The sequence below is a fragment of the Lissotriton vulgaris genome, chromosome 3_1 (assembly GCF_964263255.1).
Source record: "Lissotriton vulgaris chromosome 3_1, aLisVul1.2, whole genome shotgun sequence".
Classification (NCBI taxonomy): domain Eukaryota; kingdom Metazoa; phylum Chordata; class Amphibia; order Caudata; family Salamandridae; genus Lissotriton; species Lissotriton vulgaris.
The window spans coordinates 946,242,165-946,258,341 of record NC_141689.1 but is presented as its reverse complement, the minus strand read 5'-3'; the positions used below and the strand labels follow the sequence as shown (position 1 = coordinate 946,258,341).

Sequence of the window (16,177 nt, the reverse complement as noted above, 5' to 3'; positions counted from 1 at the left end):
GTGTGTAACCCGTGTGTAACCCCTGCCTCCTTGCTGGTGGTAAGGCTGATGCAGTCATTGGTATTAATAAAGCTGTTCAGGAGAGGTGGTCTTTGATCCCCCATATTGCTGCCTAGAAAGAAACCCCTAGTGGACGATGTTTGAAGGGCCCCCATACTCTTGCTGTGGGTTGAAGAGATGCTCACCGCCAAAGGGAAGATTAATGAGGGACATCCCCCGACATAACCACATCTCCGTCCACCTGAGAGACCTGCACTGGCTCCCCGTCAGCAAGAGGATCACGTTCAGACTCCTCACCCACGCACACAAGGCTCTCAATGACCTGGGCCCCAAGTACCTCAACAACCGCCTGACTTTCTACACGCCCACCCGCCAGCTAAGGTCGACCAGCCTCGCCCTCGCCGCCGTACCACACATTCGCAGAGCCACCGCCGGAGGAAGATCCTTCTCCTACCTGGCGGCCAAGACATGAAACTCCCTCCCCATCCACCTACGGCTGACCCAGGACCATCTCTCCTTCAGGAAGCAACTCAAGACCTGGCTCTTCGAGCAGTGAGGGACCCCTTCCCCCCAGCTCCTTGAGACCCATCCGGGTGAGCAGTGCGCTATACAAATTATGTGATTGATTGATTGATTGAAAACACATTTACCAACCTCACAAATGCTGAGAATAAGAAGAATAGTCTCAGATGAACAAAAAAATGAATCAGAGAACGAAGGAGATGGCTGAAAGATTCAAAGAAAGAGGGTACCCTCAACCAATCATCACAAAAGCAGCAGCCAAATGTCAACTTGTCACACGTCAAGCAAGTTTAACCCAAAGCATTAAAAAAGAAAACACCAGAATGGTGATAGTGACCAAGTTCACTACATCAAGTTACACCTTGAAAAAAATAATTAATAAACATTGGCCAATGTTAACCATGGAACCTGACTTTAAAAATACTTTCATGGAACCTCCACTGTTTGCATATACCCGCAATAGGAACATAGGAGAGATCTTGAACAAGAAGACATCCCACAAACAAACATATACAGGAACTATGCCGTGTTTAAACTGTCAAAATTGTCACAACATCATTTCTGGAACTACTATCCACCATCCTATGAGGGGAAATGAGATAAAACTACATGTGTCAGCTACTTGTGAAACGTCTAATGTTATCTACTTGCTTAAGTGCCCATGTGGCAAAATATACGTGGGTAAAACAGAGCGGAAAATTCGCTTACGTGTGAATGAACACAAATCTAACATTAGAACTAAAAACATGAAGTCTACTGTGGCGACACACTTTGAAGAACTCAAACATAACATTCACAATTGAGATTTCTAATCCTGGAAGTCATCGATAAAATAGAGGGAAGAGACAATAATAAACATCTCTTGCGTAAAGAGAACTTTTGGATTTACTATTTACAAGCTATGAAGCCACATGGCCTCAATGAACGTATTGAGTTTGCTTGTTATCTATAACACCCACTAGGGGACCCATTTTTGCTCTGTCTAGTCTGTAATTGATGCATTTATTATAAACATTGTTGTAATGAGACATGATATAATCTTTGCACTTATATGTGTACTCCACACAATTTGGTTTACAGCCCTGTGTTTTAGATTCACATAATGCATTAACGCGTATCATCTACTACACCACTGTTACACAACATATGTTCACTATGAACACGATATTGTTCGTTATATTCATCATTCCAACATGGTAGCATTGGTACCACTTTCTTTTTAGTCCATCATTTATTTTGTTGGACTCTCACGTCACACATAGCTCACATTTTAACCAAACGCGGGAACAATTCAGGGAACGACTGAAAAATTCGACTGAACATACGCATGGATATTTCACTCACTAATTCTGGTAAGAGAAAGCTAAACGCTTAACGCGTTTGATTTAAAGAAACGCTCGTAATATTTCTTGAGCGCTTAGACTATTTAAGATTCAATGGGAGGGAGGCGTCCGCGCTAGAATCTGTATCACAACATAGAGTCAGTTAAAAACCAGCACACTTCAGACAAATGTCAAGGATTCATTTACCTTTGTTTTCCCATAGAGAGTACAGATTAACATCATCATACCCCTACATCATTACATGAGTACCGCACGCTGTTCATATTTAATGGAATCATTAAACAATCGTTTTAGAGTATACTGTAATTCACCATAAGCTTGCAACCAACAACAATGTTTATGTATTTAGCTGTTCCTAGTTTAATATTAAAACATGTTATATCACTTTTCCCAGATCACACTCCCTGACGAAGAGCATAAATATGCTCGAAATGCATTGGAGAATAAAATGATGTGATGTGGTAACACATTTGGAGAAATATATGAAGTCTCGTATGAGCATTAAATTGATGCAAGTAGAACAAGTTACTTACCTTCGGTAACGCTTTTTCTGGTAGATACTATATCTGCCTGTGGATTCCTCACCTTGTGAATATCCCCCTTGCGCCAGCAACATTCGGAAATTCTTTTTCGTAGCCTCGCGCCGACGTGGATAGGACGTCACAGAGACACGGCTCCGCTCGCGACTCCGCTGACGTCACCGACGCCTACAATAGGCCCACGCCGGCGTGATGACATCAGTTCCGCCTTTTTTCCGTGCCATCGAGGCACACGGACGGACCAATGACAGAAGATATATACATAGTATACACAATACACAATAGCCAAGGAGAAACACACACATAGTGTGAAACAAGTGCAAGAAAGCAAATGAAACAACTCCTTAACATAATAAAATATAAACAATATAATACAGTAACTCTGGTATAGAAGAGTGGACAACGGGGAGGCGGGTGGGTCAGTGAGGAATCCACAGGCAGATATAGTATTTACCAGAAAAAGCGTTACCGAAGGTAAGTAACTTGTTCTTCTGATAGATACATCTGCCGTGTGGATTCCTCACCTTGTGAATAGAGTCCCACAGCAGTCCCCACTCCCGGAGGAGGGTGTCCACTCTTCTAAACCAGGAAATCCTGAAGGACAGAGCACGCAAAGTGGCCGTCCCTCCTGACTTCGGTATCCAAGCAGTAATGCTTCGCGAAAGTGTGGAGGGAAGACCAGGTTGCCGCCCTACAAATGTCCTCCACAGGAACACCTCTAGCCAAAGCAGAGGTAGTTGACTTAGCTCTAGTGGAATGAGCCCTAATTCCCTCTGGAGGTTCCTTACCGGCCAAAGAGTAGCAGATCTTTATACACAGAACGATCCATCTTGATAAAGTCCTTTTATGGACCGCTCTTCCCTTCTTGCAGCCAGCAAAGCCAATGAAGAGTTGATCGTCCAAGCGACAGTCTTTAGTTCTGTCCAAATAAAAAGACACCGCCCTCTTAGGGTCCAGATGGTGCAACCTCTCCTCCTCCTTGGAAGGGTGTGGGGGAGGATAAAAGGTAGGGAGGGTAATGGATTGACCAAGGTGGAAAGGAGTCACCACCTTAGGAAGAAAAGCAGCCCTGGTCCTTAGAACCATCCGATCAGCATGTATGGTCAGGAACGGGGGCTTGGAACTTAGAGCTTGAAGCTCACTCACCCTCCTTGCCGAGGTTATTGCAACCAGGAAAACTGCCTTAAAGGTTAAAAGCCTCATAGGACATTTATGAAGAGGCTCAAAGGGAGAGCCCATCAGAAAAGTCAGAACAAGATTCAAGTCCCACTGAGGTACAATAAAAGGGGTAGGAGGAAACTTGTGTTTACAAGACCCTTCAAAAACCTCAAGACTACAGGTGACTTAAAAAGAGAGGGCTGATCAGGCAAACAAATAAAAGCCGACAGAACCGAAAGATAGCCCTTAACTGTGGCAACTGCCAGCCCCTGTTGCGCCAAAGAAAGAGCAAACCGGAGCACATCTGATAAATGGGCTCTCAACGGATCAATATCATTCTCACCACACCAAATAACAAACCTAGACCATCTATAAGAATAGACAGTCTTAGTGGAGTCACGTCTGGCAGACAAAATAACATCCACCACATCAGGTGTGAGAGAATAGGAAATCAGGTTGCCCCGTTCAATCTCCAGGCATGAAGGTGCAATGTCTGGAGGTGGGGGTGTAGAACCTGCCCCTCCATCTGAGAGAGGAGGTCTGCCCTGAGAGGGAGACGGAGCAGCGGGTGAGAGGAGAGGTGGAGTAGATCTGTATACCACACCCTTCTTGGCCAATCCGGGGCGACCAATATAACTTGGGCCCGGTCTTGGCGAATTTTCCTCAGAACCCGAGGAATCAAGGGTATGGGAGGAAACGCGTAAAGGAGTTGATTTCCCCAACTCAACTGAAACGCGTCCCCCAAGGCTCCTTGCATCGGATACTGGAGACTGCAGAATGACGGGCAGTGAGCATTCTCGCGAGTGGCAAACAGGTCCACCCGAGGAGTCCCCCACGTCCGAAAGACGTGACGAACCACCTCCGGATGAAGCCTCCACTCGTGGTCGGCAGAGAACTGCCGACTGAGACTGTCTGCACGCACGTTCAGAACCCCGGCCAGATGATTTGCCATCAGACAAATCTGGTGGTCCTGAACCCAGGACCAGAGACGCAGAGCCTCTCTGCAGAGACACTGCGACCCCACTCCTCCCTGCTTGTTGATGTACCACATCGCGGTCGTGTTGTCCGTCAGGACTTGGATCGACTGACCGCGAAGGGAAGGGAGGAAGGCCTTGAGCGCCAAACGTATCGCCCGCAACTCTAGAAGGTTGATGTGAAGCAACCTTTCCTCTGGAGACCAAAGACCCTTGATCTCCAGATCCCCCAGATGAGCACCCCACCCTAGAGTGGATGCATCCGTTATCACCGTGGCCACCGATGGAGGTAGATGGAAAGGGTTCCCTTGCGACAGGTTTCCTTCCACGCTCCACCAAGACAGATCCGCTGCAGTTTCTCTGGAGATCTTCACCGACTCCCCGAGATCGCCGTTGTGCTGATACCACTGCCTGCGGAGGCACCACTGGAGTGCCCTCATGTGCCAGCGTGCATGGTTGACCAGGAGAATGCAAGAAGCCATCAGACCGAGCAGGCGAAGGACCTTCAGGACTGGAACGACCGCTCCAGGGTAAAACAAAGGAATCATTTCCTGTATGTCGCGAATCCTTTGAGGTGGAGGGAATGCACGACAAACAGTAGTGTCCAGTACGGCACCTATGAACAGGTTGCGCTGGGAGGGCACCAGGTGAGACTTGGGTACATTTATCGAAAAACCCAACCTGAACAACAACTGAGTTGTCTCTTGCAGATGATGGAGCACCTTCTCCGACGACTCCGCTTTGATCAGCCAGTCGTCCAAATACGGGAACACAGGTATCACCGATCTCCTGAGATGAGCTGCCACCACCGCCATCACCTTGGTGAAGACTCGAGGCGCAGTAGTAAGACCAAACGGAAGGACCGCAAACTGGTAGTGCTGCGACCCAACCGTGAAACGGAGAGACTTCCTGTGCGACTTCAGGATGGGTATATGGAAATACGCATCCTGCAAGTCGAGCGACACCATCCAGTCTCCTTCCATCACCGCTTGAAGAACCTGAACAAGGGTGAGCATCTTGAATTTCTCCTGCTTCAGATAGAGATTCAAGATCCTGAGATCCAGGATAGGACGAAGCCTGCCATCCTTTTTGGGGATCAGGAAATACCGGGAGTAGCATCCCTGACCCCATTCCTGCTCTGGGACCACCTCTATCGCACCCTTTCGTAACAGAGTTAGAACCTCCTCCTGCAGAAGAGACAGATGTTCCTGGGTGCAAAAACCTTGACAAGGAGGGTAAACAGGGGGGAATTCCCGAAAGGGAAGGGCATACCCATTTTCTACAAGATTGAGAACCCAAAGATCTGTTGTAACCGATTCCCAATCCTGTAGAAAATGGGTAAGCCGACCCCCAACCGGACCCACATGATCCTGAATAGCGGATCTAGGGCTGCTTTTCTGCGGCAGGGGGGTTGGAAGAGGTGGAGGAAGAGGAGGGCTGACGTCCACGAGGACGCGCTCTTTGTTTTCCCCTGTACAATCTGTACACTGAATTTTGCTGCTGCTGCTGTTGCTGCTGCTGCTGTTGGCCTTGCCGGAAATTCCGAAAGGAGCGACCAAAGCCCCTGAACCTTCTGCCGGAAGAAGTGCCCCTGATCTGGAGGCCCAAAGACTTCGCTGTTGCTCTGCAATCCTTGAATCGCTCAAGAGTCGCATCCGCCTTCTTCCCAAATAGACCTGAGCCATCAAAAGGAAGATCAAGCAGAGTCGCCTGAACATCAGCCGAAAAGTCCGATGACTTCAACCAGGCTGACCTTCTAGTGGCAACAGCGGTGCCCATAATACGAGCCACAGAGTCAGCAGTGTCCAGACCACTCTGAATTACCTGGCGGGCTGCCGCCTGAGTGTCAGAAATCACCTCCTCAAAATCCTTCCGGTTTGCGTCAGGAATTTTTGGAGCCAGGATACGCAAGGAGTCCATCAGGGCATGCACATACCTCCCCATTAGGCATGTGGCATTAGTTGACTTTAAGGCCATACTAGCCGATGAAAAGGTCTTTTTTGCCACCTGGTCCTGTTTCTTTGCTTCTTTCTCACAAGGAACCTGAGGAAAGGCACTAAGACTCTTCTTTGAACAGGCAGCCTGAATGACCAGGCTCTCCGGCGAAGGATGTGAAGACAGAAAAGCCGGGTCCTCAGGAGCGGCCCTGTACCTCCTTGCAACACTCTTTGATACCGCAGGAGCCGACAAAGGTTTCTTCCACACTTCCATAATAGGATCAGTCAAGGCATCATTGAATGGAAGTAAAGGCTCAACCACAGAATTCGGTGAATGCAAGACTTCTGTGAGGATATTAGACTTGAATTCCACTGTAGGCAGAGTCAATTGAAGAAGCTCAGCAGCCTTCCTCATAACCAGATGGTAAGGCTGGATATCCTTAGAGGGAGCACCTGAGCCTGAGGGCAACTCCCACTCTGGAGAGAAATCAAGGGTCCCTGAATCCGCCAATTCCTCAAAACAGCTCTCCTCTAGTTCACCTTCTTCAACATCAGACTGTGAGTCCATGTATCTCTGCTCCTCCAAAAGGCGTTGTGCTTCCCTTCTTGACCTCTCCTTTACACGCCTCGCAGCCGGATCCACCAGCGGCTTCGACGGATTCGGGGCCGGCGCCGGTAACGAATCCGACGGCACAGAAGAATGCCCTCGAGGATGATCAGGAGCAGGCGACGCCGGAATCGGCGTCGACAAATTCGGCGGAGCCGGGAATTGCCAATGCGGCGTCGGAGCCGGCATGTAAGGCATAAACGGAGCCGGAGGATAGGAGTGAGGAACTCCCAGGCTGAATGCCAAAGGACCCATGGGACCCGAAGGTGCACCAGAGGGGTACCACGCCCTTGAGAAGACACCATACATTGCGTTAAGAAACGCTGAAGGGTCCTGGCCTGGAGCAGGAAAGGGCGGCTGAAAACCATCAGGCCGGTTCTGAGGAGGGATCGAATTCGGCTCATCGACAGGCGCAGAATCCACATCCTCCCGGGCCTCTTCCTCTTCTCGGGCCGGGGACGGCGCCGGAGACGGATTCGGAACCGGTGAAGCATTCGGAGCCGGAGATGGAGACCGCCCACGCGACTCAGATGGCGAGGCCTCACCTTCATGCTCAGAGACTTCGAGGGTAACCACCTTCGAACGTACCTTCTTCGGTGACCTCGACCTCGACTCCTTACCAGACCGACGTCGGGACTCATGTCTCCTCTTCTTGTGCTTCTTCTTCGACTTCGAAACATGATCCGACGCCGACTTCGAAGACGACCTCTCTCGAGAAGCAGATCTCGACCTCGCCCTGGACTTCGACCTCGCCCTTCGAGAACGAGACCTCGACGACTTCTCCTTTCCAGCTTTCACCTTAGCAACCAGAAGTTTGGACTCTCTCCCTCAGGGCCTTCGGATTCATCTTCCGACACGAAGAACAATCCTCCACATCATGGTCGGAACTTAAACACCAGATGCAGTCTTCATGGGGGTCGGTAATAGACATCATTTTACCGCACTCCTTGCAGGGCTTGAAGCCAGTCTTCTTGGATGGCATCTTCGAAGAGACAGGATACAGAGAAGCAGAATTAAGTAACAAAACGGCAACAATGTACCAGTAGGCTACAGAGATTACCGATAACCGTTAGCGTCGACGACGCGGAAAAAAGGGAACTGATGTCATCACGCCGGCGTGGGCCTATTGTAGGCGTCGGTGACGTCAGCGGAGTCGCGAGCGGAGCCGTGTCTCTGTGACGTCCTATCCACGTCGGCGCGAGGCTACGAAAAAGAATTTCCGAATGTTGCTGGCGCAAGGGGGATATTCACAAGGTGAGGAATCCACACGGCAGATGTATCTATCAGAAAAATGAATTATGAATGAAGAAATTCATGTTGAAGATAATACAATTGAAAGTACAATGAATGAATAAAATTCATGTTGAAGTGAACATTTATAATGAACTGTTGAAACTTTATTGATCACGAAAGGAGTGCCAACAGGGAGTTGTAACCAAGTGATTGGAAACACGCAATAATACTTTCTAGTAGACGTTCACAGGTCGGAAACGTCAAACCCTGGGAGCAACCTAAAACTACATTATTATTTTTGGAAAATTAATTAAACACTTTGTCAACAAATTCAAGTTAATTATTGGTTGTGCACATGCAAACAAAATCAAGTCATTAACTGTTATACTGTGGCACATCCACATTCCCAGCAGAGGGGGCTAAAGTGCAATGCATTCTTTCAAAGAAGGTCTTGTTGCTACGGAAAAGGGAGCTCCCAAACAGCAAGATGTCATTTTGCCTTGGGGTTAGACAAGCCTTTCTCAGGAGCTGGAGAGAACATTCTGTGGTTTCTGTTTCTTGTCTGGCCTTGAGCTCCAGTGCTTCAAACAGGAGCTTGTTGAAGAGTGAAAGGAGGGACAGGGGCTATTCTTGTGATTGCTTGGAGGAGATGGGGTGTCAAGTGTTGCCTGATGTCACTTGAGTCAAATCTGGCATTTTGGTGGATTTCCATTGACGACCATCAGCCCATCACGACTCCCTTCATTATCATTTTAATGACAATTTATTCTTGCCCTCGTCTGTAATGCAATGTGAATTTGTTGGGGAAAAATTCAGCACTCGGGGGCCTGATTGCCATGTTGTAAAACCATAGCGATGGTCCAGATTAATTTGAAATGTGAATTAGTGATACCTTTACTGCGGATGGTGTCATCAGACAGTGTTTGCGAGGAGCCCACCACTTCAAGGGCACGCGGAGAGAGCTGCAGCAGGTAGATATTAATCTGTAAGGATGACTCTCAACGATACAAGGAACTTGTTCTCTTTCACCTTGACCCGTGCAGATGACATAATCACTTGCAGAACTTCTCTGTGAAATACAACCCCAGCAAGGGAGCGTGACTGCACCCCCAGGGCCAAACTAACATTAACAGGACAACATGTCTGCCCTTTGAAGCAAAGGTGAAGAGAGTTTGATGGAAGCTGGGCGACTCTCAGATTGAGCTGAATGAGGAGTGTCCCAACCTGGGGCTGTTTCACTCTCGAAGAGTGAGTTCCGCCAAGTAATGATCTCATTCTGCGTGGCGGGGCAAGGACACACCGAGAATCTCAAATTCTATACAGGGCTCTGGCCTAAGAGTAGAGGGGGACAAACACAGACGGATTAAAGAGAGAGCAAGGCATAGTGTGCTTGCTGAAATTGAAGGTAACAACATGCTAAATTGAGTAGGTTTTGATAAAATTTGGTTTTCATCAGAACTGTACAGAAGGCCCCAGGTTCTCTGTTTGAGGAGCAAGAAAAGACAATATAACTTTCCCCGAATGTTATGTGCTGGAGACAGCTGGGAAGCTGTGATTTGGTACCCCTGACTGCCAGTTGTCTCTGCATTAGACAAAGTTGCATACAACGCCTCTGTCCACCACTCTGAAATAAAACACCTGGATTGAACCAACATGTCAAATGTCACACAACTCAGAATTCCAAAGCCTTCAATCAAATCGTAATGCAAATGATATTCAAGCAGGCCTCTTTGGGGGGGGGGAGGGAGGAGGGGGGGGGGGTAGATTTGTGGAACCAGCTTAGCCTCAACTTAAGTAATGACTTCTCCCTCGAGTACTGTCAGTGGCGGCTCCTCCGCTAAGGCAGAGGAGCACTGTCCCCTGCTTTGTAAGCAGTATATATAAAGGAAAAATAAAATGATAACTAAGTTATTATCATTTTATTTTTTACCCTCATCCTCACACCCCCTCACCCTCACACCCCCTCACCTTCACACCCCCTCACCCTCACACACCCTCACCCTCACACACCCTCACCCTCACACCCTCTCACCCTCACACACCTTCTCACCCTCACACACCAGTTCACCCTCACACACCATCTCACCCTCACACCCCCACACCCTCACCCTCACACACCCACACCCTCACCCTCACTCACCCTCACACACCCTCTCACCCTCACTCAGGGACACCACCGCATCACTCAGGGGTACCACCACATCACTTAGGGGCATCACTCAGGGGCACCACTACATCACTTAGGGGCACCACCACATCACTCAGGGACACCACCACATCACTCAGGGACACCACCACATCACTCAGGAACACCATCACATCACTCAGGAACACCACCACTTTACTCAGGGACACCACCACATCACTCAGGGACACCACCACATCACGCAGGGTCACCACCACATCACTCTGGGACACCACCACATCACCTTGGGACACCACCACATCACCTTGGGACACCACAACATCACTCTCGGACACCACCACATCACTCTAATACACCACCACATCACTAAGCCCAGCCACATCATCACTCAGAACCACACAGCATCACTCAGCACCACAACAGCACTGTCCTTGCTTGCTACCAACAAGCATTCCCATAGACAATAGGACTCGCATTAGGAAAGTGTAAGCTATTGGCTTTGTGAATAACAATGCTATTAATTTATATATTTTCAAAGCCAACACATATTTAAAAAAATTGTCATTTACAATACCAATAGCTCACACTTTCCTAATGCGAGACCTATTGCAAATGCTTGTTGATTTTCTCAGGCATCTGGTCCACTTGAGGGACTAACAGATGCTTACCTTCGACAAATGTAAGGAAATACTTTAACATTGTGGGCCAAAATCCTGAGATCCCAATCCAGGCACATCTGCGAAGGAGGATGCTGGTACTAGTCACCCTAGCATCAAACATAGGTGTTGCCGATGATTTCGCCTTCAGCAATTAGCTTCTTCCACCACTTTCTGAGGGCCTCTGGGAGGATTAGCAATGCACCAGTGGAGAGAGTTTCCAAGTGCCACACACTTGCCTTCTGTGCCTATTTTCTTTGACTCCTTGTCAATGAGATAAGCATCCCTGGTTGCCTGTGCCTCTGCCTGTTTCAATGCAGTGAGCTTGACTAATGCATTTGGGGTAACCTGGCCACAGAGATAGACAGAGTTGTCAGAAGCGGATATAAAGTACTTATCGATGCTGGATGTTATAAGTTATTGTTGTCTTTATCAGCTCCTTAAAGATGTCCGTAGCGGAGCTAAACATTCCCTTTAACATAGGAAGGTAGAAGCCGTCCTCTCCATCATCTTGCACATGTGCATTTTCACCATATTGTGCTGGGCATGGCAGTCACGGGTATCATCGGGTGGCAAGGCTTTTGCAGGATAAGGTTGAAGGTTCCTCACGAGGGCTGACTACATAATCCTTGCATGAGTCTGCTCCCTTACTGGGCATAAAGGGCTCCTCATATGAGTCCTGTGGGGGATAAGAACTCCCAGTGTCTGAGTTGGTGTCCTGTGGGTCAAAGATGATATTTATGAAATTGGTGTTGCAGTTAAAGGTGGAAAAGATAGGTGTCTAGTGGCTGAGTCCCTAACCCTCTCTGAGGCCAGCGGTGTGGCGAAATCTGGTTCTTCCTTAAAGGCCTGTATACATTTTCTTGGGATCAGAAGGAGTCCTGGAGTCAGGGGTTTGTTGAGGGTCGTCCCAGTGACCAGGTGAATAAACATCTATTCCAATCTTGTAAATATGCTCCCCAACCACATCAGTTTGTCAGCACTTTTCTCCTTCTTTCCTCAAACTCAGGCACTTTCTGTATTAGGCACTGCATTAGTAAACCTGACCTGAAAACTTTGGCACCTGTAACATGCCGCTGTGACATTCACAAACCGCCCCATATGCTGACTGATCAATGTTGAAAGCCAAGTTTTCAGCCCCATAACTCCTTTCTGACAGTAGTAGGTCAAATAAATCCTGAAAAAGCCTCAATGAAAATATTTGAAAAGCAATTAAGAAAACATGCATTTTGGAGGTGATGATACACATGACACAAGAACACGAAGATGGTAGAATTTTGACTAATCCACTCTTTTAGTAGTCTTTCCAATGCCAGGGGAAATTTAGCAATGCAAATCGTTGTTTAATCTTGGTAATTTCATGGAGACTGCATCCTTGTAAATACTTAGAGGGCACATTCATTATAGAGGGGCAGGTAAGAAAAACAAATGGTTTACCTTATACTTCCCCTGGTCACAGCCACACAACGTACTCTCCATGGTATAACTTCTCTGCACACCGATCTCCGTCCAAACCACCACACGAGCTGTTGATTCTTTAGATTTCTCCACCACAAAGCTGCAACTGTTCATGGAGAATGCTGGCGCAATCTGACTCAGGATTCTTGGGAGAGTCTATGGAAAATAAACAGGGACAGAGACAATTTAATGACATGCACAGTATTTGACTACTTGCTTCTGAGTGATTGAGTTTAAACTAATGAGCATTCAAAATAAATGACTGCTTGAATGTCTTTTAGACATTACAGTTTTTTGATAAACCACAAGGAAAGCCCCTATGTTAGAGATGAACAAGTTACTTTCCTACAGTAAAGGTCTTTCTGGTAGATACTATATCTAACATCATATAACAAGCACATAGACTTGAGTGCAGTGTGCACCGTACACTTTAACACAATTAAATAATTGGTAATTCACAAGACTAAACGCAATGTACTTATTTCCTCATTCTAGCTCATTTATTTGTTCATTTATATTCTTCCTTCATTGTGTTTGGTACCATGTTTTCAATACCTCATAAATGTACTAAAAAATAAATCTAAATCATGAATTTCCTTGATACTTTTTTTAACATCAATATATATTCATAACTTTCTTTGTAATGCATTCGATGCACATCCTGTTGCTTTCAGGGGCATACCTAAGAACCCAAACAAAATATCACTATTTAAACAATATTACAGACTACATGGAGTTACTCAAGCAACCAATAACCCATTGTGTAAATGCTGGTTCACAAGAACTACTTATTATCTTTATAACAACCTTAAAGTGAATAAACCACTTCCTCAAACAATACCTTTAACTTGTCAACCTCAAGTGTGTTCGTACTGTTCATGGCCCGTCGGGCGCGGGCCATGCTGCTCAATTCAACCCTGTTCTCAGGTATGACTCTAACACGCTACTCGCTATGCGCCCGACAACAGCAAGCGATAGCTGCAGGGATCACCGTCCCATTGCTCACCTCTGGGGACCATTCTCATGCCGCTTCTGTAGATGGTCATCCTTGGGACCCACTGGCATTATCCCACCACCTTCACATAAGCCAGTTATCCTTCGTTGTGGACTTATTAACGCCAGATCCCTAGCATGTCATGGACAAGATATCCATGACCTTGTACTCTCCCATGATCTAGACGCACTGTTTATCACCGAGTCGTGGTTAAATGATTCATCTAATCCAGATCTGGCAACTGCCCTTCCCCCTGATTTCACGATTCTTAGACGAGATAGACCAGTCGGCAGGGGAGGCGGATTAGCCATCATCATCAGAAAAGATGTTAGATACCACACATTTGAACTGACCTCACTCAAGGACTGTGAGAGTTTAGGCTTTGTGATTCACATTAACTCCTCCACCTCTTTTACGGGTGGACTTGTGTATCGCCCCCCCGGAAACGCCACGTCTTTCCTGGACTCCCTGGATGAAACTCTTGGATCTCTCCTGACCCATTACCCCAGCTTTACTCTTCTCGGTGATTTCAACCTTCATTTGGAATCCCGCGTAGACCCCCACACTTTAACTTTTCAACAATCCCTGGATATCTTTGGTCTTTCGCAACTGGTCGTGCCCCCCACGCACTCGGCCGGACACACATTAGATGGCATTTGCACCAATTTAACCACTCTAACTGTATCCCCCCCAATTCCACAAATTTGGACTGACCATCATTTTATTCCTTTTCTCATCAAGGCAAAACCCTCTCCCCATCCACACATTAAGAATTCCCCTTCAACCTTTGCGATAAACTGGAAGAAAGTAGCTGAGTCCATTAAGTCCCATCCTCAGCTCCCTACCCACCCTCCCACTATCGTAGGAGATGTATCGCAAGATTCCAAAAATTTCCATATCTGGATCAATAAACTGGTTCTGGATAAGTCCAAGTCAACCCACCAAAAACCAATCTCCCATAAAAGGAAGCCCAATGCCCCGTGGTATACCCAGGCCCTCACCGACAGTCATCGTACGTGTAGGATTCTTGAAAGAGAGTGGAGGAAAACATACGACCCCACCTCCAGAACCCTATACATTCGGCAGAGGAAACTATACCTGTCCCACATAAAGAAAGCCAAAAAAGAGTTTTTCACCACAGCTATAGAATTAGCTAATCAAAAACAACAAACCATTTTCAATATTGTTAAGTCTTTCACCCACCCCAAAGCCCTGGCATTGGAAATCCCCCCATCTCAAATTCTTTGTAACCAAATTGCTGATTTCTTTGTTGAGAAAATTAATAACATCCACAAGGATTTCCCTCCTCCTGCCACCCCCTCCTTACCTCACAACACTGATTCACCCTCTTTTTGTAATTTTTCACCAGTATCCCTGCTTCAATCCCAGAAGGCCATCATGACCTGCCGTTCGGGAGCCCCCACCGACTCCTGTCCACCGGCCATCCTCCATCTTCTCATTGAGGCCGACAACCCCCTTATTAATTCCATCATTAATCAATCCCTTAGCACAGGCACTGTCCCGGCTGAATGGAAGAAAGCCATTGTAAAGCCGCTAATGAAAAAACACAATAAACCCCCAACAGACCTTTCCAATATGCGCCCAATCTCTCTACTCCCAGCACTGGGCAAAATTACTGAGCAAATAGTACAGGCAGAATTAAAAGCCTTTGTAGAAAACAACCATATTCTCCATCCACAGCAATCTGGTTTCCGCTCCGGCCATTCTACTGAAACTGCTCTGATCGAGTTGTCTGACACCATTAAGTTCCTGCAGGATGAGGGGAAACACGCAGTACTCATCCTGCTCGACTTAACCGCAGCATTTGATACCATCTCTCATGCAATCCTCATCCACAGAATGCACAAAATTGGTGTGTCGGATACCGCTCTGAAATGGATATCGTCATTTCTATCCAACAGATCACAAACAGTCTCACTTGGCCCCTTCCTCTCTAGCGAAAGAACAATCCTATCAGGTGTGCCCCAGGGGTCCATTCTTAGCCCACTTTTCTTCAATATTTACATGGCCCCCCTGCTTACCCTGATTGAATCTCATGGCATCCTCGTAACATCTTACGCTGACGACACCCAACTTGTCGTCACCATAGACAAAAAACTTCCCGATGCCGCTCTTAGATTCCAGAATTGCCTTTCCCAAGTCTTTGCGTGGCTCAATAATAACCACCTCAAGTGCAATAGCGCCAAAACTGAAATCATACCCTTAGGCAAAGACACCCTTTTCTCTCCAAAAGACTGGTGGCCCCAACACTCTGAGGCACCCCCCAGTGCTGTCTCATCGGCCCGCAATCTGGGTGTCCAATTCGACTCGTCCCTCAGTTTTGACGACCATGTGCGCATCACTGCAGGGTGTTGTTTTAATCTCATTAGACAGCTAAAAAAATTCTTCGACTTTCTCCCTATTTCTGCCAGGAAATCAGTGGCCGTGGCTCTGATCCTGTCCAGGCTTGATTATTGCAATGGTATCCTGGCAGGTATAAAAAAGTCCACCCTCAAGAAGCTACAGAGCGTCCAGCATGCGGCGGCCAGGCTCGTTCTCGGACTTCCGAGAAGGTCCTCGGCCTCTGCGGCCCTCAACACCCTCCATTGG

The 16,177-nt window shown here is 47.3% G+C and overlaps 1 protein-coding gene across 2 annotated transcripts in view; it reads right to left on the bottom strand.

The window, feature by feature from the left end:
- Window positions 1-16,177, bottom strand: part of AGTPBP1 (ATP/GTP binding carboxypeptidase 1) — a 1,139,154-nt gene that overhangs the window by 135,209 nt on the left and 987,768 nt on the right. For both annotated transcript variants that reach the window (XM_086961295.1, XM_086961296.1), the window contains exon 24: window positions 12,553-12,729. In XM_086961295.1, the coding sequence (XP_086817421.1) occupies window positions 12,553-12,729 (177 nt within the window). The remainder of the gene's footprint in view (window positions 1-12,552; window positions 12,730-16,177) is intronic.